Consider the following 26,595-nt stretch of genomic DNA (forward strand, 5'->3'; position numbering starts at 1 on the left):
TAAAATACCAATAACAAACGGATTCAATTAAACAGAATTAACGAAAGAACTGATGACTCTTTCTGTTACGATAAAAATATAAAGTCGTACAAATGTACTGAAATAGCGTTATGGAGACTTTATATCCCTACTCTATGCTATTTCTTTGGCTATTATTTTCTTTAGTACCGAAATTTAGTAAATATTTATATTGCAGAAATTAATGTATATTTTCTCATTTGATTGCCTTCAATTAACTTCTATTTAGAGAACGATGACATTTCCTAACACTGTTGGAGGCCGATTATGTAATATATTTGCATACGAACCCAACGTCGGTTGAAGAAAAACTGACTGGTGTGCACGACGCCGGTATTTATATCCTTCGGTTGCACTACACATTGCAAGACTCCGCCAAAACAGTACATTTTGCTGCCAGGTATTCAAGACAAAATAAATATTAGATATCGTTAAAATATTGAGACTGAAAACAAATGTTGAATGTTAATTATAGTATTACACTCTTAATTACAAATGTATGACCAAACACTAAAATAATTGAGTCACACGTATAAACAGTACAGGAAATATTGGCTCCAAATGAGTTGGAGGTGCGGACAAATTAGGACATGCACTATCCGTATCATTATCCTTGCATAAAATGATAAGTGCATTATTTTATTGTTGACCATAGCTTATTCTACGTAAAAACTAGTTCTATCAACGGTTTATTGGTGTTCAATAATGGTTGTTTACACCAGAGGTGCTTGACGCGAGCTTTATGTTGAGAAAAAAGACAACCAATCATCTAAAGGTAAAAATCATACAGAATGACAAAAATACCTTAGATTACCCCCATGATCCGTTCTGACATAGGACCCGCTCTATCATAATATATATATATATATATATATATATATATATATATATATATATATATATATATATATATATATATATATATATATTATGATAGAGAGGGTCCTTTGTCAGAACGGGTCATGGGGGTAATCTGAGGTATTGTTGTCACTCTGTATGATTTTTTCCTTTAGATTATTGTTTTTTTCTTTTCTTCTCAACATCAAGCTCGCGTTGAGCACCTGTGGTATACACCGCATAATGAAAATATGAGGTGCCTTCAATACACAAATGGCTTCCAAAACAAAGATGGCGGACATGTGAGAAAGCTTGCCGGTAGCTTCTCGTGGATCGGTGGTTGTTTCCGGAGTTTTCCCGGGTTCTTCCTCCACCAGTAATACTGGCCGCCATGTATAGCCTATCTTGTGCTGAAAAATGGCGTTAAACCCTATAACAACAACAACAACAAAGATCATGCAGACTATGTTAAGAAGTGACACAATACAATTTCGACTAGGATCGGTGCATGAAAATGGACTCTTCCAGAACTCACGACGAACGTGGCGGATGTTACCAATAAGAAGTTGTCAATATCATATAACCTTATATCGAAATATACAATGTGGGACCCATTAGTCAAGAAATATTATTATTATTATTATTATTATTAGTGGTAGTGTTATTCTTGTTATTGTTATTATTATTATTATTATTAATAGTATTATTATTATTCAAAACACATTATTCAGTATCTCTTTAAATTGAAGTATTGATTACATTAATTTTAGGCCAAAGTCTTGAAATGATTTTTTTTTTTTTTTTTTTTACCTCTAGGCACAGTACGATTCCGACCAGGATCGGTTCTCCTTTATCGACAGTGGACTCTTCCATAACTCGGTTCGAACATGGCGGATTACTACTATAAATTGTCTAGTCAAGACCGTTACAGTAAAAGTTGAATGAGCACGCTAGTGAAAAATGTGGTTCGATCTACGTTGAACACAAGAGAAACACAAAATGCTAGATACTGGAGAAAACACGTTTAGGACCTAAGTGTGAAGTTGTGATAAATTATTTAATGAGAGTGGAAGTTTAAAATGACATGTAGAGAAGCATGGAGAAAACACCATATAACTTTATAAGTGTGAACTGTTTGATATCTTGTTTAATCTGAATGGAGATTTGAAACTGAGGATATACATACAGGAGAAAACCAAATACGTGTGTAGTGTGTGACGTTGAATAGGAGTGACATTTGAAACTGCAGATGAAAAAAACATTGGTGAAAAACCATAAGTGTGACATAGGATCTTTAATCAGAATCGAGATTTGAAACAACATGAAAATGCATGATGGAGAAAAACCATACAAATGTGGAATGCGGTATAAAATGTTTAATCAGAGTGGACATTTTAAAACATGAGGATACATACTGGAGAAAATCATTCAAGTGCTAAGTGTGTGATAAAATGTTTAATCAGATTGGACATCTAAAACAACTTACGAGGATTCATACTGGCGAAATACCATATAAGTGTGAAATGTGTGATAAAATGTTTAATCAGAGTGGACAATTAAAGCAGCACATGAAGATTCATACTGGCGAAAAACCATTCAAGTGTGAAGTGTGTGATAAAATGTTTAAGCGGAGTGGACATTTAAAAGAGCACGTGAAGATTCATACTGGAGAAAAACCATTCAAGTGTGAAGTGTGTGATAAAATGTTTAATCGGCATAGATATTTAAAAGAGCACATGAGGATTCACACTGGAGAAAAACCATTTAAGTGTGAAGTGTGTGATAAAATGTTTAATTCGAGTGGACATTTAAAACAGCACTTGAGGACTCATACTGGAGAAAAACCATTCAAGTGTGAAGCGTGTGACAAAATGTTTAAATATAGTGGAGATTTAAAAGTGCACATGATTATACATACTGGAGAAAAACCATTCAAGTGTGAGGTGTGTGATAAAATGTTTAATTCGAGTGGACATTTAAAACAGCACTTGAGGATTCGGATTATGGACGTTTCGCCCCATGGACGTTTCGGACCAGGACGTTTCGCCCCACTTCAATGGACATTTTGCCCCACTTCAATGGACATTTCGCCCCACATGGTACATGGACGTTTCGCCCCATGGACGTTTCGGCCCATGGACGTTTCGCCCCACATGATTGGAAATATCGGACATTTATAGAAATTCACAAGCATTACACCATTATCTTCATTTTACTTTAGGGGCCTGTCGTTATGATTTAATTTCATGCCCCATAATCCCATCACTCTCATCCATTTCAATTACATTCAGCGTGCCGTTATATCAGACAATATTTTCCTTTTTTTCTTTCTTCATTTATGTAATAAGACTGATCAGAAAATTAATCTATCGTTTACAGTACTTTTATTTTCGCTGTTACACATACTGATGAAAACCACATTTACCGTTTGTAGGAAATTGGCATATCGCCACTTATCATGCTGTTCGTTTAACCAATCAGCGAGCGTACATTAGACACAACTTAAAAGGGGGCTTTGTAATTCTAACAGTCAATATCACGATCGTACATATGTAGTTAGATATATTCCTTTCGCTAAATAAAAGCTATGATGATTAAAGACTTGTGGTCGCCAGCAAAATAACTTTTTTTTAAATGTTGAACTTTATTCATTTTTTTCAAGCTCGGGTTAATTGACTTTTTATCTCCTGCCATTTATTGGCATTGTTACTTTTAATTTTGTAAAACTAGCTATAAATCGGGTCCTAATTACTCGACTGAACTGCTGACAGAAACAGTCCAAATTAATGTATTTCATTTCTATATCCCGATCGTTATATATTACATCTTTTCAAAGCTGTGAACAGAATAGCCCGACATATCGCGAGCAATGAAAAGACAGGAGGAAGGACGAGGAATGTTAATTGTAATTAACAATAAAGCGATATAAAAATGGTTTCAGAGATTTATATTTTTGAAATATGAAGCATGTATTTGCATTTTTAAATCAAAACACATCACTAATCAAAATTACATCTCATGACAAGGTATAGATGTCAAATTATGATGTGCAAAAGTATACTTCTAAACAGTAACTATCAATGATTTCTTTTTTAATGCATGCAAGTAAAACATCAGCTACTGCTATACGAAACTGAAATACAAATATATATATTATCTCTACTGAAGTATAATGTTTTCAACATATGGACAACGCACAAGGCACGTGTATATAAAATATGTCCAGTTTTGGAAAGCATTACTCCGTCCAGCTTTAATGTTGCTATGTCGGACCATACAATCTGGCACAGCATTTAAGCAAGGTGTTCGTGCTGATTTGGTGGTTTCCATACTTCTCCCATAACTTGATAAGGCGACCCTGAACTTTTGTTGTCTGTTTCTTTTGATGTCGTCTTATCTTCCCCTCTTGCAACAGACGAACTACAGATCCAACTTCTCTGGCTTCCTTATAAAGTAAAGTTATGAGGAGATAGAAAGGCAAATTTCCCTTTCTTGCTCTCCTGTTCATACGATTATGCCACCCTTCCACATCATTATTGGTTCGGATGCTTCTGCCATAAACTGACCAGGAGTCAACAGTCCATATGTCATTGTGAATCCAGGTGTCTTCCACATATCGTAGGAATGACTGCACATTCACTGCCTCTGGATCAACTCTTCGTTGTAATTCTGCAAATGACGGTGGTATGTCGTCTGCTGGTAATAGGGGGAGCGCGAAAACCTTTCGCAGAAGTTTGTACATACTGTCGTGTTCCTGATAGACCCGCTAGAATTGGAAACGAAAATACAATTATTTTTTAATTTTAAAAAAAAAGGAATTGGGATGAACAGATTTATACATTATCGTAAATAATTTAGATTTTGACTTCTCAAGATATTGAATTTCCCAAAATATTGTTGAGTTATAAATGATTTTCAGCATTACGAAAATAGTTTTGAACTGGCTATCCAAAATCTAAAGACATCGTAACTATTAGCATCGCAACTCAATAGAGTGGACTGAAATGAGTTTACCTGTAATCCCATTTCCTGAACCTTTCTCCAAAGGGCCTGTCCAAAATGAAATGCGCAACCATGTATTTGCGGGGTTTCAAAAGCTGCTCTGATTCCTTGCCAAAGACCCTTTTCGAAGTCAACAACAAATGACTGGACTTTCGTTTCAGGCAATAGGTCCTTGATTGACTGAAAAACCTGAAAATGGAAGAGAAAAAGTAAAACTATTCATGGATATACTGATTATTCAGTATCGTTTAGTGTCTTTTATTTGCTCGTACAATAATTAATTTGATTACTGATTTTCTAAATCACTGTTTGATCTGGACGTGTATATTTAGGATAAATAAATTGAAAATATATTGTCTGTGATAAAATACTGTTCATTATTTGATACATTATGATATTAAAGTAATTATCATAATCTTATCTCATCCTCAGTACACACACACCTTTTTGTAATGTCTTTTCTTCTTTCCTGACATGATGCAAAAACACAGCGGTATCTGTTTTAAGTCATCACCGGATCTCACAAATCCATGTATAGATAGCAGTTGATAAAATGGCTTCTTTACTAATTTGAATGTGCCATCAATATACCAGGTTTTGGCCATTCCGAGAAGCTCCAGCTGTTTGTTAGTAGCAAAGATCAGGTGACGCTTCCTGCCAACGACGACATCAAATCGAAAGAACGGTTCACTGATGGTCGAGTTAAGAAATCCGTCGTCGAGCTGGAATATATATATATATATATATATATATATATATATATATATATATATATATATATATATATATAGATATATATATATATATATATATAAAGAGAGAGAGAGAGAGTTATAACGATACAAGAAACAAAACGGCAAGACTTGGCAGAATTTTATAAATATAAATAAATAACACGTAGAGTACGAATTAATATATATATATATATATATATATATATATATATATATATATATATATATATATATATATATGGAAAAATACAAAGCAACTACATATTATATACAGGAAAAATCATTCACTTACAGTAAACGTAAGATCTCTGGGATCTTCTGGTCTGGTTGCGGACCTGGTCCGGTTGACCATTCTAACTAGGTTCGTCTCCGCTACCCTGGATGCCTCAGGTTGTAATGGTTCTGCATGAACGTCTATAACCTCATTAACCAGTGCATGGGCTGTTTCAAACAAATTCTCTTGCCCTAATGCCTTGGCCTAAACGAAAACAAAACCTTATATAGTATATGTACGGATCAATGTATTAATGTATGTTGTGTTTGTATGTATATATTAATGTATGTTGTGTTTGTATGTATATATTAATGTATGTTGTGTTTGTATGTATGTATTCATGTATGTTGTGTATGTATGTATGTTGTGTATGTATGTATGTATGTATGTATGTATGTATGTATGTATGTATGTAAGAACGGATCATTGTATAGATGGATGGATGGATGGATGACGAAATGTCGTTCATTATTGGCAGCGGCGTATAATTTATCAAAAATGCTTATTTAATATAGCAGAAGCTTGGAAGACGATCTTTACTGTATATAATAAAGCGATATTTCTGGAATTATCATACATTAATTATAGGTATATTACTTACAATTTAACCATTATATACTGTTGATAATATATTGATAGAATATACCCAGTATTTAGACAGATTAATCATGTTCATGCCAAATACCTCGGTTTTGATTTTGACGGCTGTTAACAATCCAGGAGTGGCAGTATGGTTATGGCTCTGATGACTTGGCTGAAAGTCTGATTCTGTCTGTCGCACGGTTGCAGGGCATTGCGTATTCTTCCCACGCACACTACAACGCCATTCGATGGTTCCATTCTTCAGCTCACGCTTAACAACAAAACTATACCCAGCACTAGATATTAATTTCCTTTTTCCTCGAGTGGATCCTGTGGCTAATACCTCAAATGTTATACGATCTTCCGAATCCACTGGCACTTCTCCATAAACAGTTTCATTCCTAACTGACCTAAAGAAAGGAGAAAAATCGTGATTATAAAAAAACGATTATTTTACATGAACAAAAAATATGCATCAGTAAAATAACATGTTTACAAGATACCTAACAAGATTCAGTGAAAGATGATCAATCTTTGATTAGAAGATACACTCTATAACGATTTATGTACATCAATATTACTGGAACAAATTGTTGCGATTTTCTGTGCTTTCTTTTCCACTTCGATTTTTAACTTACGCTTCTTCTTCTTCTGGTGTCAAAGATCTGTGTGGGCGCTCAACGTCAAATGAAGACATATCGGCTGCAAGTGTTGATGCAGCATCATTGTTGCCCATAAACTCGTTCACTTGTTGAATTCTATCCAGCCTGTAATTAGAAATTTGTCTGAACTTGTCAGAAAATGTTGAAAACACACAAGCAAATATAGAGAAAACCAAGTTTAACTATACCGAATATGGTATTTAAACATAAAGACGTATGCAAGCACCCGTACGATTCTAATAAATAAAATAACATTCACCTTGTCGAAATATCCTCTTTATTGATAGAAATCGACGTCGAATTTCTCGTGCTCTCCATCTGCCCCCGTGCTGTACCGGCATACATTTCAAATCTGTCAGATGTATTTGGTATGCGGCTTAAGTCCATTTCGACATCGTAGCCATCTGCCTGTAAACAGCATTAATATTTAAAAATTATAATAGCAGACATAAGAACGCTTACTAGAATGGAACGTAGTGTAGCCCAAGAAAAACAACGAAATATTTGATACAAGAAAAATTATTTTTACTAATCTTCCAGCATTTGTGATAGGGAGGATGTAGGCAGCGATCCACGTTTTGTTCGCAGTTTGTATTTAACCGTAGCTTAAGTACATCGAATGCGAATGGGAACCAGCTACTGTAAGATGTCTTTATTCTTAAAATATTTTGTTTGTAATGAGATCTTACCTCAGGTTTAGAACTGCACAGGTCACACACAAACTGAAAAGATATCTTTTTACGGCTAAGGAGACCATACTTGTAGCTTGATAAACCTGTAAATAGAAACTATTTCTTAGTATCATTTAGTTAATTTTATCTACGTCTCATGATAACATTTATTTTGAAAGACATTGTATATACTGAAACAAGAACAATAACATGCGAGAAAGGGTCACTAGATACATACAATTATTATAAAAAATGTATTTATTTTGTTATGCCCGTTCAATTACGGAATGATCGTAATATGATGTAGAAATAAATAAATAAACTTACCAGTATTTCCACATGCTCTGTGTTGCCATAGGCCGCAACTATCGCAATCTATGGCTTGCTGACGACGGGTAACTGGTTTTCTGCAGTAAATGCACGAAGACATTGTTCGATCTATTGATTTACGTGATATTAAAACAACTAGCACCAAGAAAAGGAAAGACTGCAATTTATAGAGCCACTGATAAATTTCCATGCAAACAAGTGCACGAGCTTCTATACCAAATGATCTGTTGGACAATGCACTTGACATACTAAGATCAAACGTTGTTTATTTTTTGTTATTAATGAACGCCATACCATATGTGCCAAATAGTAATTTCCTTTTCATAAAAGCTTACACGACTTACTCAAAACTCTGGCTGCAGCTTAATTACATTGATACCACATTTAGTAGATTATTTAAATATGAAGATCAAAGAAGTTACCTGGATGTAATTAAGTCATATTAACACTTGCTGGGAGCAATAGTGAACGCCAGAACATTTGTTTTTTTTATGTCACCAGACAGATACACCCCTACTTATAAAAAAATAAAGTTGTTTTATATGTGTATGTTTTCCCCAAAGGTATGAGATTTGTTTGCTTTATAAAAGATTTCTGAACAAAAAAATTCAAAATTTTGTCGCGGCATTTATGTATTTCCCTAGTGTAATATATAGGGTTGTTAATCCTAGTCCGGTTTTTATTTAGTGCATTATATTTAAACGACAAATAAACCATATTGTTTTGTATGATTAATGATGTGTGTCGTTTCTCGCATTACCATTATACTGAGACAGGCTGTACTCGAGTGAGGGTTCATACTTTATTTAATGTGGGGCGAAACGTCCATGGGCCGAAACGTCCATGGGGCGAAACGTCCATGTACCATGTGGGGCGAAATGTCCATTGAAGTGGGGCGAAATGTCCATTGAAGTGGGGCGAAATGTCTTGGGCCGAAACGTCCATGGGGCGAAACGTCCAGGTACCTGAGGATTCATACTGGAGAAAAACCATTCAAGTGTATAGTGTGTGATAAAATGTTTAAATATAGTGGAGTTTTAAAATTGCACATGATTATACATACTGGAGAAAAACCGTTCAAGTGTGGAGTGTGTGATAAAATGTTTAATTCCAGTGGACATTTAAAACAACACGTGAGGATTCATACTGGAGAAAAACCATTCAAGTGTGAAGTATGTGATGAAAGATTTAGTCAGAGTGGAAATCTGAAGAAGCACAATAGGATACATACTGGAGAACAGCCATATAAGTGTGAAGTGTGTGATGAAAGATTTAGTCTGAGTGAAACCCTGAAGAATCACATGAGGATACATGCTCGAAAATAAATCATTTAAGTGTGAAGTGTGTGATGACAGGTTTCACATAGGATAATTCAAAGGTACACATGAGGAGACTGTCAAGTAACCATTTAAGCTGTCCTACATAACACAGCAATGATGGTCCAAGACATTGTAAGGACATGGTGCAATGCACTGCATGCAATTATTTCAGCTGACAGTAATTGAATTATTGATTATTGATACAAATGTTTTAAAAATAAATATATACAATTTGTAAATGCTTGTATTGTCTCATGTCAAGGTCTGGAATGATATAGAAGAATATGAATCACATGTATGCAAATGATGCCCATTAATTATTGCCAGTGACAGAACAATTCAAAAGATGATTAATTGTTTTTCTGATTAATGTAAACCTGAAAACTGTCAATGTTGTTGTTTTGGGTTTAAGACCATTTTTTCAGTACATGATTGGCTAGACATGGTGTCCATTATAATATTTGGTGGAGAAGGAATCCAGAAAAGAAAAGAAAAAACATTTAGAACTGCCAACCCACGGGAAGCATCTGGCAAGCTTTCTCACATACCCACATTGGCCAAAGCCAAGACTCAAAATCTCACAGAAGTCAGACATCTGTAAGGTCTTTGACACATCATTGCTGCCTGGGGACCCTCTCTGTATGTTGAAGAGACAAAATATATATTTGTTAGAAAGAACATAGACTGGTAGGTGAGCGCAGTCATTTTCATTTACTCTTTTAGAAAAATAGCACCTATACCTCAGCTAAAATCAATTTGGTCATTACAGCAAATAAAGCATTTTTGTTGTTGCTTTATACAAACACACTTATAATTTGAATTTTTCAGTTGATTGTCAGCTCTTTTTCTATAAACTTGGGGAATGATGTATATTAATGTATATATAACAAGTGTATTTGTCGATCACAAACTTCGCGCCTAAATCGTTTTTGCTTCGCACCTAAATCGTTTTTGTCCAGTATGTCACTTCATTTGAGTCATCAAACTCCACTCCAACAATTGTATAATCCAAAATGTATTTAAATTCACATTAATTCCAAATTTGTTCTTTTATCGTACAGTTAATGAGCACCTCATAATTTAAATGAATAATTAAAATAAAATTTCATTACGATCTTCATGCTTCAATGGTTTGCAGGTCCTATGCAATATTTATGCAGAGCTTTGCACCTTCATTTGTACACAATGAGAAAACTTGACATTTGAACGGCTGTGTCTCTAGTAATATCTTTATACACATGCATTTATCCTAACTTCAGATTGTAATGTTTTTCGGTTCTTATTTCCAACATGTATCCTGATGTGAAACATTTTATCGTATTCAAATTGTATGGTTTCTCTATTGACGTTTTTCATGTCCATATTTATGCCACAATTAGGAAATGTTTTTCAACAGAAAAATAAGGCATGTTTGACTTTTCCAGGATGTATTCTCATCTGAAATTTTGGGTGACCATGTCCTCTGCATTTAATTTACCAAGTTAACATTATCCTGTCCATATCAACTTGGGAGTGTCATTAGTAAAGAGTTGCAGTTGAAGGGAGATGGCTCAGTTTCATAGTCGTTGTTAAACCTTTCCGAGCTGTTTCCCATTGCTAATTATGTAACTGGTGTAACCTACCAACAACAAGAATGTATAAGGGGGCGCTCAACAGTTATTATGAAGTTTTGAGAATTTGGCGGGTGTAAGATGGTGTTGTTTACATGAGCAACATGCAGTCTTGATTTGACTGTAAGTTTCTTTCATGTACTGTGGTTGAAATTTCTTTGTTATGTTGTACTTGTGAAAATTGTATGTAATCTCTGCTAACTAAAATGACTGGTACTTGATGATCATAAAATCAGCTTTAGTTAGTCAAAAGTACATTGTAGTTAGCAGTTATCAAAATGCGGAGAACGGATTTTGCCAGACTAGAAAATACCAGTGTCTGAATGTGCAAAGAATGAATTGTCAGATATGTGAAATAAAAACAGCAATAAAAATAAATGGTAATGGCTCTTTCTTGTTGTTGTTGTTGTTAACCATTTACCTCTGAAGTCCCAGAAGCGAAAATGACCAAGCAGAGCATGCTGCATTTTTAATGGAGTAGAATTGAAATAAGGCCAAGCTGTATGCTCTATAACCCATATTATGTGCATCAATCATGCACCAACATAAAGGGAATCAAAATGTTCTGAACAATACCTAAGATATGCAAAGATAAATAGATAGATAGATATTGGCTCTCTAAAGTTTCATATTATCAATATGATTTGATTTTTAAAGAAAATTAATGTCCCATCATCATCATCATCATTTAAATTATAGACGTTTTCGCCCATACGGGCATGTACGTCTGGTTAATGTCCATAAGCGGACTGTTTAATTGATCTCGGGGAAAGGAATTAGAGCCTCATCCCTAAGGCATTACTGTGCATAAAAGGCACTATTTAATTGAACCGTCAGGTCTTGGGTCAATATGACTGGCTTCATAGACCCTAGCGACCTTAATGTAAGGCTATACTCGAGTGGGAATAGACCCAGCACACACTCGAGTTAAAGGTAGCAATTCAGTCTGCATTAGCTGCGCTAGTTGTCAACCAAGCAGTATGCGATGCCAGTAGCGATTTGTCACCACTATGACGTCACATCAGGACACCTTGGTTTTTATACCCATGTGGAGGGTTAATTAATTGTTCATGAAGAGAGGAAAAAGCGCATCTCCATTCATGTATTTAATATATGCTAAACACGTTTATTAAGTTAATGTCCTGCAGTGGCAGGGAGGAAGGTTCAGTTAGGGAGGAACCAGCTCACTAGGAAGGTGCCTTGGTTTATCCAGGGTATAATTTTTTTGACTCCCTTGCCAAAAGGTTAATGAATTGTTGTCTTTACAGAATTTTGTAGATATATTCTGTGCCCTTTTTTTTTAAAGATAGCACCGCACCAGTGACCGCTTAGTAATAGTCTATAGGGTTATTTAAACTTTATTGAGTCTGATTTGGGTGGGCTGGTTCTTGGTTTGGAGTCACCCTTTTGTGTATGGTTATTTAAATTTTCCTAGGCTTAATGGTGCGCCGATTTGTGCAGTTGAGCCTGATGGTCCTTTGGGGTTAGGATCACCTCATATATTCTTAAGTTTAGGGTCCTAACTGGTTTCGCTAGGTATTTGGTTGCCACATTGTGCAGCCGGGCCTGATGGTCCTTGGGGTATGGACCACCTTATAGGTATTAATTTGGGGGTTATAGTAAGTTTTCCTATCTTGATAGACTTTGCCACCTTGTGTAGCGGGGCATGATGGTCTTGGGCTTTTTAGACCACCTTATATATTCTAGCTTTTTGGGTCTTACCTAGGCGTTCTAATTGTTTTTAGTGTCTCGAGGAGAGGCTATGTCATATTACAGTTGCGTTTGTTGTACATATATTTTTCTGTAGGAAAATATGTCATTGTCCGTAATTTCAAGTAGGATTGTGGTGCCCTAGAAAAATAATTAAATTAAATTTCCTTGCTGGTTATACTGGCTAACTGGAAAACCTTGTATATCTTAGGTACTGATCAAAGAACTTTTAATTCCCTTTATTTTGGTGATTCATTGATTTTTGTAATATGGGTTATAGATTATAGAGATTGGCCTTATAACAGATGTGTACCTTTAAAAAAAAAACTGCTAGCTCCACTTGGTCATTTTCCTTTCCTGGATTTAAGAGGTAAATTGCACCCAAAAAGAGAGCTGATAACATTGTTTTGCCTTTTATATATTTGTTCATTTATTCCAGTCACTTTCATTAACTAGTATTGTCTATTCTAGAAAATGTAATGTCCCTACTTTAATAGCTGCTGAAGAGTATAATTTAGACTAATTCAGGCTGTTTTATTTCATTTTAAGCACAAGGGAGTAGCCATATACATATGAGTTAGCTTAGTTCTTATATCATTTACAGTTTCCACAAGTATAATATCCAATGAAATTTCAGCTACAGTACATGAAAGGAACATAAGAGGTATACCAACATTATCTCCAATGTACATGGTGATCGTGTAAACAACTTCACCCTGTCGGGTTTTCTACCCATCTATGGTTTTGTCACCAATATTTGCATAAAACGCATGCAGAATTCTACAGATTGACGAAAATAAGATAATGCAGCTGTCTTAACCTATGGAGATACATACTGGGTAAATAACATTTAAATGTGAAGTTTGCAGTGCAGTGTTTATTCAGTGGAAATCTAAAGAATCACATGGGGACGCATACCGGGGAAAATCCATTTTAGTGTGAAGAATATCATGAAAGGTTTTGTTACCTAGGACACCTGAAGGTACACATGAGGAGAGATACCGGAGAGTACCCGTTTAAGGGGTCATATAATAAAAAAAAACAACAAAGATTGTCAGAGAAATGCAAGGACGGGGCAGATAGGTTCAATGACATGTAAAGATGTGCAGAGACAGTTTCAGCTGCCAATACTGGAAATATTGAATGTTGGTAGCAAATATGTGAAACTAGATATAAAATAATTAAAAATGTATTGTGTATTGTAAAGTTATGGAATTATATAGTGATGATATGAAACACACATATTTAGATATATTCTGCATCTTTATGCAAATGGCACACATTAAGTATCGCCAATGAGAAAGCCCTACTGTAGTAAAGAGATAGAATCCATCAAAATGGATTTTGCGCCAAGCAGCTCAATTTATTGAAAAGGACTATGATCTTGTGAAGAAGGTTTTGTATCAGATACCAGATACTGTATGTCCTGGAACTCCAGGGGTCATGCTACCAGGTGAAGTGGGCGAATAATTCGCCAAAAAATGGAAAACTTCATCTTATTCTGTTAGGAAAGCGAAAACGATTTTGCACATGGACATATTTTGATGCATAATTTGAGCCATACATGGTGGCCAGTATAATTTGTAGAAGAAATTCCCTGTAAAAACCACTGACACAAGAGAAGCTAATGACACGTTTACTCTCGTACTCACGTTGGCCGAGTCTGAGATTGGAGCCTACGCAGACAGAGGTGAGATGGCAGTGATCCGTTCCAGTATCCTTTAGACCGCTCGACCACTCGGGGCCCCGCGGTCATCGTGAAATATGTTTAACATTGTGCATAATATCAATCATATAGATCATTTGTTTTGCAATTCTTCTACTTTTTCTCGTTCTTTTTCTTCATCATCTTATTCTTCTTCTTTCTTCTACAAAGTACATTACTTGACAATTCTTTGCATTCAAATATTTAAGTTTAGGGTCTTTGCTTTTGGAATTTTTTTGCCATCTTTGTTGACACGGGCATATTAAATGTAAATTGAATGATAATTATAGACGATGGAGGCTATGTATGAAGCGACACACTACAATTCCCACTAGGATCTGTGCTTGAAAATGGACTCTTGCAGAAAACAGGACGAACATGGCGGATGTTACAATAAGCAGTTGTCATTATCGTATAATCTTGTATCGAAACATACAATGTGGGACCCATTAGACAAGAAATGGAATTATTAGTATTATTATTAGTAGTAGTACTGGTAGTAGTAGTGTTATTATTATTTTTATTATTATTGGCAGGATAAAAACACATTATTCTGTATCTCTTTAAATTGAAACACTGATTACATTAATTTTAGGCCATTGTCTTGAAATGTGTTTTTTTCTTCCCCTACGATTCTGACCAGGATCGGTGTTCCTGTATCGAAAATGGACTTCCATAACTCAGTACGAACATGGCAGATTGCCACTATAAATTGTCTAGTTATGTCCGTAACAGTAAAAGTTGAATGAGCACTTTAGTGAAAAATGTGTTTCGATCTACGTTGAACACTATAGAAGCACAAAATGCAAGATACTGGAGAGAAGAAGAAAAAAAAAACGTTTAGAGCCTAAGTGTGAAGTGTATGATAAATTATTTAATGAGAGTGGAAGTTTAAAACGGCATGTGAAGAAGCATAATGGGTAGAACACTATATAAGTGTGAACTGTTTGATATACTGTTTAATCTGAATGGAGATTTGAAACTGAGTAGACATAAAAGGAAAAAACCATGCAAGTGTGTAGTGTGTGACGTTGAACAGGAGTGAGGTTTGAAACTGCAGATGAAAAAACATTGGTGAAAACCCATTTAAGTGTGTCGTTTGTGATGAAAGGTTTAGTGGAAATTTAAAGGTTGTACATACTGGAAAAAAACCTTATAACTTTGAAGTGTGCTTTACAAAATTTAGTGATGGCGGACATTTAAAAAGGCACATGATGATGCATACTAGTGAAAAACCATATAAGTGTGACATAAAATCTTTAATCAGAGCCGAGATCTGAAAGTGAACATGAAAATTCATGCTGGTGAAAAACCGTAATAGTGTGGAATGTGTAATACAATGTTTAATCAGAGTGGACATTTAAAAACTCACATATGGATACATACTGGTGAAAGACCATATATGAGTGAAATGTGTGACAAAATGTTTAATAAGAGGTGACATTTAAAACCACATGAGGTTCCATTGTGGTGAAAACCCATATAAGTGTGAAATGTGTGATAAAATGTTTACTTATACTGGAGTTTTAAAACAGCACATGAGGATCCATACCGGAGAAAAACTACTGAACTGTGTGTAACATTATACATTTTGTAACTAACCAATCAGAACCCTCTGTGCATGAGTCATAGTTCCACTGGTATTATCTACAGGGGTCTGCCGCTTTGATACCACTCTGTGTTAAGACCTGACAGTAGTCGTGACAGTCAAATATGGGATTCCCGACACTTCAATGTAATAGAAAAAGTGCAAATAGCCAAAACTGATCTGTATAGCTCCGTATGGTACGAGTAAGCTGTCATCAACTTTGAATACCGTATTATAAACCAAATTGAAAACCTCTTATATAACTTCATATGGGGAGGCAAAAAAATACATCAATTTGCCAAACACACTGTCCAAAAACAAGGAAATAACGGGGGCCTAAACACCCCTGATCTTAGGGTTAAACAAATGACCAACCACATAGATAGCCCTCAAAATCTACAACAGCACCCAACACATATATGGCAAGGCATATACTTATACAGGTTCGGATTTCTCTTGAAAAAGAAATATATAGGAACAATACAGTTACTAAAGCACTAAGTACACCTAAATCTCTCCACAGAATAACTAGTACACTAAAACATTATAGTGAAGACAAAGAGATATGGGAACATACAGAAAAAAAATATATATCAGTACCTATTTGAAATAAGACACAAAAACATATTAAATAAAGTAGAAATAAACTATTAGATGGGATCCAATATAGAAACAATGGGCAAAAATAAGAGGCAAAAAAGCAAGCAAGACTATATCTATACGACGCATGGTGGACAGGGGAGAATGCATTCAAAAGTAAAATCCTGCAGAGCACCACCACCCTGTCCTATATGTAAAAACGGCCCAGGCACGAAATAAAACCATCTAATTTTACAATGCAAAAAAGAATGAAACACATAGGAATAAAATTATAAACGAAATTTAAATTACGATACGATATAACAATGAAAATCAGGTTCTATACACTAAGGACATTGTTGAATCCAAATTGTATTTGAAAAATAGCCGACAACATATACAGCACTATGGATATGAGAAGAAGAAATATAAGGCTAACATAATTAACAGTAACCTAAGAGATGAACTCTGCCTCCCCACTCATACACTTCTTCCCCATCCCCCACTCCTACCAACACAGAAAATACACCTAGCCTCCCATGCCTCTCTATAGGATCATATAACAAGCACAATCAGCGGGGAGCTAATTGGTTTCTTCGAGGCACAACATTTAGTCGATAACATCCCTCCACCATATCTCCCCCTACTATACACTAAATCAGCACCGTTTACCCGACTGCAACCCCCCCCCCCCCCCCCCCAGCTATAAACCATAAAAGGGGCTTTAGGTCTGTATTCATAGCTACCGGAATAGGAATGCAGACAAAAAACCTAAAAATGTATAGCACAAAGCCATGAGCGCACACTCAAGAGAAGAGTAATGCTATGCAGCAAACGCGTACCACCATGACCGCATCCTACTTATCTGAGGTTGCCTGCCCAAACATTCAATAATTTATAAATGGAAAACAGAAGAGGGAAGCTCAAATAAGAAAAGGCCATCCTTAGATGAGCCATCTCGAGAGAATCCTAAATTTTCAGCATCCCACAACTGTAGTAAATCACCCTACAAATCTCAAACTTAAACTCTTCAACAAATTATTCAATATTAAATCCAAATTCATAGGAGAGGAAAAAGAAGGAAACAACAACAACAACAACAAAACATGCCTCTTCCAAAATGCGGTTCAAAATAACACTGGAACGACACAATAAAATATAAACAGAAATGCATACTGACACACACAATACAGACCACAACATCTTAATATTTTCCCTTTTCGGCTTGCATCCTTATATATTCCAAAATCTTATTCTAGGAATAGATAGGGCATCCAGACCAATATATGATTTGACCAAGATGGCGCCAGTCCTCACAATAACACAAACAAAAGCAAGAAAACATACATATAAACTACAACCACAGGACAAAAAATGACTCTGGCAAAGTCACTACTCTTTCTTAACAACCAGTGGAAAAAGAGACGGAAACCAACACCTGGCACAAAATGTTCCGGGGGGGGGGGGTACAGACCAAAGCTTCAAACCAAGGGATAATGTAAACCAGGCCCATGGCCAACCCAGGCCAAGGGAAGGGAGTACGTACTATTCCTAAATCTTATGTGATAAAGAAACTAAAACAATATTGTGGTGTTTGGTAGGGTGGGGGTGGAGTGCTCCCAATATATTATTTAAATTACTATGGAAGTTCCACCCAGGCTCGATGTTGTAGGAAGTGAAATTAGTGATAGAGAGAGAGGTAAAGCTCCGAGCCCCACAGTCATCAATGCTGACAGTTAAATTATTGAGAACACAAAGGTGAAATTCAAAGGAATAACAATTTAATACAATTCAGTATTCAAACGATAATAATTCCCTAATCACTCTTCTTCCTCTCGACTAAGTGATAGCCTATTGCATCCTGTGATTTATAGTGTGAGATCGCTTTTCCATCTGTCCTTGTTTTCTACTCATCTGTATCTCTCATATCCCGCCAATTCCTTCTCCTTCCGACTTCACTCCTAACTCACTCTCCTTGACTGCTCCTTCTCCAATTTCTCCTCCTCGACTCCTTTTCCTCCTCCTCCTTGACTCTGCTTTCCGATTAGCTTTCGATTCACAATCGACTTCTCCACTAGTCTCTGTTCCGTCTCTCTCCTAGAGACTCGGGACTAAACTACACCGAAAGTCTGTCCATTAAAAGTGTCGTCTTTCCTTAGAATTTCCTCAGTTTTCTAGATAACGCCAGCCAAATCCAGTGTTGCCACTCCTAGGTTTTTCCACCTAGATCTAGGGGTTTTTTTGGCACAGTCTAGGTTTCAAGGTTTTTTATGTTATAATCTAGGTTTTTTTTATTGAAATCATGATTTAATTTTTTAACAACTGTAAAATAGCTTCATCGTTTTCATTTAGTAGTTTCGAACTGTACAAATGATAAATTTTGCGCAGCTTCAAATTATATAATATTATTCACCTACATTTTAAGTGTTTGGACTATGATTACGTCTGCTTTTTACTACTTTGGGCTTCTTTTACTTCTAAGCCATGGCAACCGACTGGTTTGGCACTTTGGCGTGTGGGCCGTGTGGCAGTCTGGCAGTGGCCATTTTTATTTTAGTCAGAGAAGCGGACAAGCGGTTCAAGCGGAGTTTGTCATTTTGGCATTTGGTAAATTGGTACTTCAAAGTATTAATCTTATTATCTTATTTCTTTTATTAATTTACTCGGTTACCCAATGTCTACTATTACTGAATCAGATTCGGAATGCGGAGATTCATGTGCGAGTGGTCCGGCGCCGAAAAAAAAAAGCTTACTTTAACCAAGCATTTATAGATGAATGGTTTCAGGATCCAGAGCTGAAAGACTGGATTAAGCGTGACCCTAAGAACAAGTACGTGGTGTTCTGTAAAGTTTGTGATTCTAAACTCGTTAATGCAAACACAAGCGGTCTAATTGCGCACAAAGGATCAACAAAGCACATGAAAAACTTTGATTCGAAGAAGAACATGACCACATTGACTACTTTTGTAAAAACATCCAGTAAAAGACTTGGACCATAAAGTTGCTGTGGCTGAAGTTTTGTTTTCAGCTTTCATGGCAGAACACAATACGCTATTTACACATGCAGACCACCTTGTTCAATACATGAAATCTATGTTTCCCGATAGCACCATAGCGTCACGAATGGCCATGAAGCGAACCAAGACGTCATACGTGATTCAGGAGGGTATAGCATATCATCATCGTGCTGACATAGTTTCTATCTGTCGCAATCAGCCATTTTCTGTTATTATTGATGAAAGCACTGATATTTCAGTTTCTCAGGTTTTGGCAATTTTAGTAAGACACTTTGACGCAAGTCAGAGTAGAATTGTCGACTCTTTACTCGACATGATTGAAGTAGATGATGCCACAGGCCTTGGGCTATACACATCTTTCAAAACACTTTTGGAAAAGAAGGAAATTCCTATGAAAAACATCATTGGTTTTGCAAGTGACAACTGTGCTACGATGACCGGCGCTAAAAGTGGATTCCAAGCCCATTTGCTGAAAAATATTCCAAATGTTTTCCTTATGGGATGTGTGTGCCACTCTTTTGCACTGTGTGCAAACCATGCAACAACTCAGCTGCCATCGTGGTTGGAAGCATTTATAAAAAACGTGTGCTTTTATTTTTCGCGTAGCAGCAAGCGCAACCACAATTTTTCCTTAATACAAGAGATAGTGAAAACGGAATCACACCAAATTTTGAAATGCGAAACACGATGGCTGTCTCGTGAACAGGTTATCAATCGCATTTTAGAGCAATGGGATGCTCTGTTGCTTTACTTCCAATCTGAAAGCTCGATTGATAGAGTTGATGGAGCCAGTCAGATCTACCAAACCATGCATACTGTTAAAGTTAACATTATGAATTTAGAGCTTCAGTCAGAACATTTTAGACTGCACTTACTGCACTGTAGTATTTGTGATGAATATCGATCAATACTTGGAATGTTCATAAAAGAAAATGTCATCGGCTCAAGACAGCTATCTGACATTGACCCACTTGACGCAAATTTGTACAAAGCACTCAGTTCTGTGGATGTCGGGGGAAGATGCACTGCGCAGCTGATCAAACAGCCGCTAGGAGATAAAGAACCTCAGTTTCGGAGTGATGTCGTAAAATTTCTAAAAGAACTATGTATTCAAATACGTAGCCGATTTCCTCTCTCACAGGACAGTGTTCTTTCCAAACTGAAACTCCTTGATCCCAAATCTGTAACAGACATACCATCAGGAACAGACAGACCGTCAATAGTTCATTTCGCTTTGTACTTTCCACAATTGGCACCAGAAGAAGTCCTAGATGAACTTGAAGAACAGTGGAGGACACTCCACTTTGCTCGATAAAGTATCAGTCATTTGGTTGGCTTGGAACCACCGTTTTTCTGGAATGGTCTGAGGCAAGTTCTGGATGGTAATCAGCAACACAAATTTGGACTTCTGTCTCACTTCATGTGTAAGCTGCTGGCGTTACCACACTCTTCAGCATGTGCTGAACGAATTTTTTCTCAGCTGAATTTCATAAAGACAAAGCAGACAAATAGGCTACATTGTGACACTGTAGCCAACAGGCTGATAGCAAAAGAGGCCATCAGATATCAAGGTGCTTGCTGCTACAATTGGAAACCATCGGAGCTTGTCATCGAGGACGTTAAAGAAGGACGGTGTCATAAACGATATTGCGAGAAACTGAAAAAATACAAACAGGAAAATCAAGTTGACTTTGCTGACTTGCGTGAGGACGAGTCTTTTTAAAATATCTGTCTACAAGGAATTTACTGTGTTCAGGTATGTGACTCACTTTTTGGATGCTTGCATTGTTTTGCATTTATCTGCATGGCTAAGACTGGCTGCTGGCAAATGTGTATTGTGCTGCTAAGTGCTAAAATTTGCTATTATATTAGTCTTATTAATGCATTTTGTAGGCCTAATAATATCATGCACTATGTATTATTACACAGCAGTCTACAGGATTTAAAACAATTTATTATGTATACGTGTATGGCATACCCAATTAAACGTGTGACGCATCTAGGTTTTTTCTAGGTTTCTTTTGGTGAATGGTCTAGGTTTCTCCAAAAAGTTAGAGTGGCAACACTGATTATAATAAGAAAACACAACGAAAGGTCATACTCAGTTTGCACGAAAGATGGTACCATTTATCGTCGAAATAGACGTCAGCTCAAAAACTAATGAAACACACCCCCTGCAATGTAATATAAATGCGCCCTTCTCTCCAACTAAAAACACTGTGTACAGCTGTATCACTTCCCACAAATGCCAGTACATTAATTTCACAATCAGTGGAATCTCAATGTTTCAGCCAAAGTACGCCTGAGCCTGAAGTAACAAACCCACAAGACTGTTAGCAAAGCGGATACTACACACGTTCTGGTAGGGGTGCAAAGCCAAAGATAACAGAGTCAGTGTAATATCCGTTCCTAAAACCTGTACATATCCTGTATAAGAAACAGTTGTGAAATCCTGTACGCACAGATAAGAGAGACTGAGCTAATAGAACAGTCACTAGTGTAGCACAATGTAATGTTTTGTTGATAAACACAGACGGTGATTCATGATAAGGACCAGCTGTATACATTAAATAGCAATCAAACAAGCATCAGGATCTTTAAAAAATGTACAATGGTTTCTCAATCTGTCACAATTTATTCGTTGATCATTGTAATCATTGTTTTAAAAAAAGTGCTTGATTTTGATATATTAGTTATAATGGGTCATGATTAATTTAGACAGTTTATTAAACGTTTATTAAGACAATTTTTTTGGAAGAAGAGAGATGTTACATTATACATGTGTAACTAACCAATCAGAACCCTATGCGCATGAGTCATAGTTCCACTGGTACTATTTACAGGCGTCTGCCTCTTTGATATCATTGTGTTAAGACCTCACAGTAGTCGTTTTATATATTAAAGTTATTGATAGTTAGAACACGGCGTCTCATCTAAATTTTAACGCATTAACACAACAGTTTGAAATGTGTGATAAAATGTTTCATAAGAGTGGACAATTAAAGCAGCACATGAGGCTTCATACTGGCGAAAACCCATTCAAGTGTGAAGTGTGTGATAAAATGTTTAAGCAGAGTGGACATTTAAAAGAGCACGTGAAGATTCATACTGGAGAAAAACCATTCAAGTGTGAAGTGTGTGATAAAATGTTTATTCAGGGTAGTGATTTAAAAGTACACATGAGGATTCATACTGGCGAAAAACCATTCAAATGTGAAGTGTGTGATAAAATGTTTAAGCGTAGTGGACATTTAAAAGAGCACGTGAAGATTCATACTGGAGAAAAACCATTCAAGTGTGGAGTGTGTGATAAAATGTTTAAATATAGTGGAGTTTTAAAATTGCACATGATTATTCATACTGGAGAAAAACCATTCAAATGTGGAATGTGTGATAAAATGTTTAAATATAGTGGAGCTTTAAAATTACACATGATTATTCATACTGGAGAAAAACCATTCAAGTGTGGAGTGTGTGATAAAATGTTTAATTTCAGTGGAAGTTTAAAACGGCATGCGAGGATTCATACTGGAGAAAAACCATTCAAGTGTGAAGTATGTGATGATAGGTTTAGACATAGTGGAAATCTGAAGAAACACACAAGGATACATACTGGAGAACAGCCATATAAGTGTGGAGTGTGTGATGAAAGATTTAGTCAGAGTGAAACCCTGAAGAACCACACGAGGATACATGCTGGAAAATAAATCATTCAAGTAAGCGTGACGTGCATGATGAAAGGTTTCACCTACGATATTTGAAGGTAAACACGAGCAGACACTGTCAAATAACCATTTAAGTTGTTTTACATCACACAGCAATGATGGTCCAAGACATGTAAGGACATGGGTGCATGCAATTATTTCAACTGAATACTTGAAATATTGAATGTTGAAACAATTTTAAAAAAATAAATATAAACAAATTGTAAATGCTTGTATTGCCTATTGTGAGGTGGCAAATTTCTGGTGATCTAACAAGAATACATTAGTTCAGACCAGAGAACCATTAATTAGATTTATTGAGACAGGCGCGTATCATACCGCCATACTACCGTGTACGGTAATGTCCTTTAGAGGGAGAATTTTGTTCCTAATTAAGCATTTGTTTATACAGCAGCCAGGCGGACTATTAGGGACAAGGAAAACTTCATTTTTCATGGTAAAGCTGTCACAGTTGAGAAATTGCAGAAACTCTGTTACTCAAACTACCAGGTCAAGCTGACCCTGCCTTTGGCGCCTCTGGAAAAAGGCGGCAGAGATATTTGATTCTGATTGGTTATGTTAAATAAAAGGCGTGTTTCCCACACAAAATTTTATAGGTTTTAAAAATTGCCACATCGGAAATTTTAATCAGTCTAAGCTTTTCTATGTGAGAAACCAGAGTGGGCTCCGAGGCATTTGCAAGAAATTCCTCGTAAAAAGAACTGTTGTCCAAAGGGGACTATTGTCGAACGGAACCGACAAACTAATTTGCCGATTAGAGGGAGGAACGTTGAAAGCAAAGGTAGTGTGACAATTCCATGTAATTTGTTGATGCCATATCTAATGCTTTGCTGAAGTTATTTACTTGTATTTGCATGAATCTTTTTTTCTACATTCGTGTAATAATTTGCTTTATGAAGTATAACTGTGTTGAGTTTATGCATAGGAAGTCGTACATTAATCTTCTTTAGATAAGTTTGACGAATTGTTTGAATTTGTCGTCTTGTTTACATAAGAATTATGTTCTAAGAATTTAATACATTACATTAGTTAATTTGATTACGAGAATCCGTGTGAATTCGCCGAATTTAGAAGATTTCACGTATGATTAAGAATAAGTGTGTATTGACTGAAATGATCTAGTAATTGATTGATGTGATGTATCCTATTTATTCGCTGTGTAAATTTAGGCTGGCTCAGAACCCCAGGCCTCGCGTATGTGTTGATGTGTAAGGTCAAGGCGTAACGAATTAGCCATTTGACTAACTAGGGTCATTATAGAACATGTGGAGTCGATTGATAGCCTTAGTATCTGTTTAGCGTTGATAATAAAATCTGATAACGAGGGAGAATAATGAAGAATTAACTGTTTCATAAATAATGGGAAATTTAGGTTGTCTCTACTTATATTTATTTAAAAGGGGGAAAATAGCTCCTGAGACGTATAATCCTGAGATGTATAATCCGGTGACGCAATCCTGCGACGTATTAATTTCTGAAACATATTCTGAGAGTATCCTGAGACGGATGGTGGAAAGTATCATCCTGAGATCCAAGCGTCTGAACAGCTACAGTGGCAGCAGAACAACTGAGGATGAACAGGTTATGCAATCGTACAAGTCGTTGACTTCGATTGTTCACTCGATCCTATGATGAACTAAATCTATCAGTAAACAGATTGGCTATTTTATTTAAATCTATTTGCGTTTTCTTTGTATTTCGGTGAAAGCTTAAATTTCTAAAAGCAGAGTACAGTATATTCCTGATGTAATGAATTTTCACAGTGTTTTTTATGTAATTGATTAAATTGTTTGTTTACATGTACGGGGGCTCGTGTTGGTTTGTTCAATATACCTGCTCAGATCTCTATCTATTTCACATATAAGTTTCACCACTTATATCTATATTTACTCGAACCGGGCAATAACATCGAGGGCGGTCAACCCCTAGATAACGAAAACCAAATTTGGCGGGACACCCACCAGGGACAATCAACCCCCCCACATTACACCTATGTGTAAAGGTCTGGAATGATATAGAATGATATGAATCACACATATGCAAATGATGTACTGTGAAGTATCGAATTTTGAATTGCAGTGAACTTTAAAGTTGAATGCATTGAGCATTTAAATTTTTTCCCTTTTAAGCCAGAAACGTCTTTGTGAAGGGTCACTTCGACCTTTCCTCTTTCATCTCCTCCCATGTGTGTAAACATCAAAAGGGGCAGTATTCCAACTCAGTGAAATTGACCGGGGTATCTTAACATGGTCGTTAGATAGTAACCTTTTGAGCTACCAACCCTAGCAGCTTAGTAGGAACATATGTCCACTTATGATTTTTATTGTTACGCACCGTCGTTCGCAGATTACGATCTGTCTAAACCTGATGAAAGGAATTATTTCTTTGGGAAAAATAGAGACCGCTGCCTCCGATTGGGCAGAATAAATTAAGGCGTACACTTTAGAGCAATCAGACTAAAGTGACGACCTTAGTCGAATTCCTTAAGTCTGAAATATCCTGAAGGAGGAAGTGTAGTCGACTCCGGGGAGGCCTAAAGAGAATAGTGATTTCCTCGTTAAACAAGAAAGGGACCAGGTGGCCATATTGTAAAGAGGAAGACAGGTTTTAGTGCTAGGATGCACAAGTGCTGAAAGAGAACAACAATAAGGAACAACTTTCTGGGAGAGAGACGGGACAGTCTGAAGACAGAAGACGAAGGAAAAAAGGTCTAGGTCAGAATAAAAGGACCAAGAAGTCCGTGAAGGGACAGAGCATAGAGCTTAGGAAGGATGAACTAGGAGGACGTTGATATACGGTCAAAGGAAAGGAAGGTGATGAAAATCAGTCGTGGACATTACGCTTTGTTCACCTATCGTTATGATGATGAAATAAATCCAAATTGGACACTCCTCTTAAGTTCTATTGATATAACCTACTTGAATTGGAATTGCCGTTATTAATTTGTTCTAATTAATTTTTTTATTTTCTTGTCAAAGGGGGCTCGTATTGCTTTATTTCTTCCCAGTATTCTCGTACAGTTCTCTGTTGAAATTCTATTCTTCTTTCACTCCCGCCGGGCTATACTATCGCGGGAGGTCATCCTCTAGATAACGCCAGCCAAATCCAATTAACCACCCCTTATACTAAGAAGGCAATGTTACATAAATGTTAATTATTGCTGGTGACAAAACAATTCAAAAGATGATTAATTGTTTTTCAGATTAATGTAGAGCTAAAAACTGTTAATGTT

At 36.3% G+C, this 26,595-nt stretch overlaps 2 protein-coding genes across 2 annotated transcripts; one reads left to right on the forward strand and one right to left on the reverse strand.

The window, feature by feature from the left end:
* The first annotated feature begins 1,018 nt into the window (after positions 1-1,018).
* LOC149794648 (uncharacterized) lies at positions 1,019-25,166 on the forward strand. The gene is made up of 4 exons (XM_089966212.1): positions 1,019-2,864; positions 9,082-9,385; positions 13,387-13,391; positions 22,629-25,166. Exons 1-4 carry the CDS (start codon positions 2,307-2,309, stop codon positions 23,343-23,345), a joined length of 1,584 nt encoding a protein of 527 aa, XP_089822338.1. The 5' UTR covers positions 1,019-2,306; the 3' UTR covers positions 23,346-25,166.
* LOC149794649 (uncharacterized) lies at positions 3,798-9,081 on the reverse strand. Its single transcript, XM_089964253.1, has 9 exons — positions 8,108-9,081; positions 7,799-7,884; positions 7,369-7,517; positions 7,086-7,214; positions 6,551-6,857; positions 5,884-6,069; positions 5,301-5,579; positions 4,870-5,046; positions 3,798-4,621 (listed from the first exon to the last, which is right to left on the reverse strand). Exons 1-9 carry the CDS (start codon positions 8,355-8,357, stop codon positions 4,118-4,120), a joined length of 2,067 nt encoding a protein of 688 aa, XP_089820379.1. The 5' UTR covers positions 8,358-9,081; the 3' UTR covers positions 3,798-4,117.
* Positions 25,167-26,595: the final 1,429 nt, after the last annotated feature.

This window comes from Sinohyriopsis cumingii, chromosome 7 (genome assembly GCF_028554795.1).
Source record: "Sinohyriopsis cumingii isolate HCF-2022 chromosome 7, ASM2855479v2, whole genome shotgun sequence".
Taxonomy (NCBI): Eukaryota; Metazoa; Mollusca; class Bivalvia; order Unionida; family Unionidae; genus Sinohyriopsis; species Sinohyriopsis cumingii.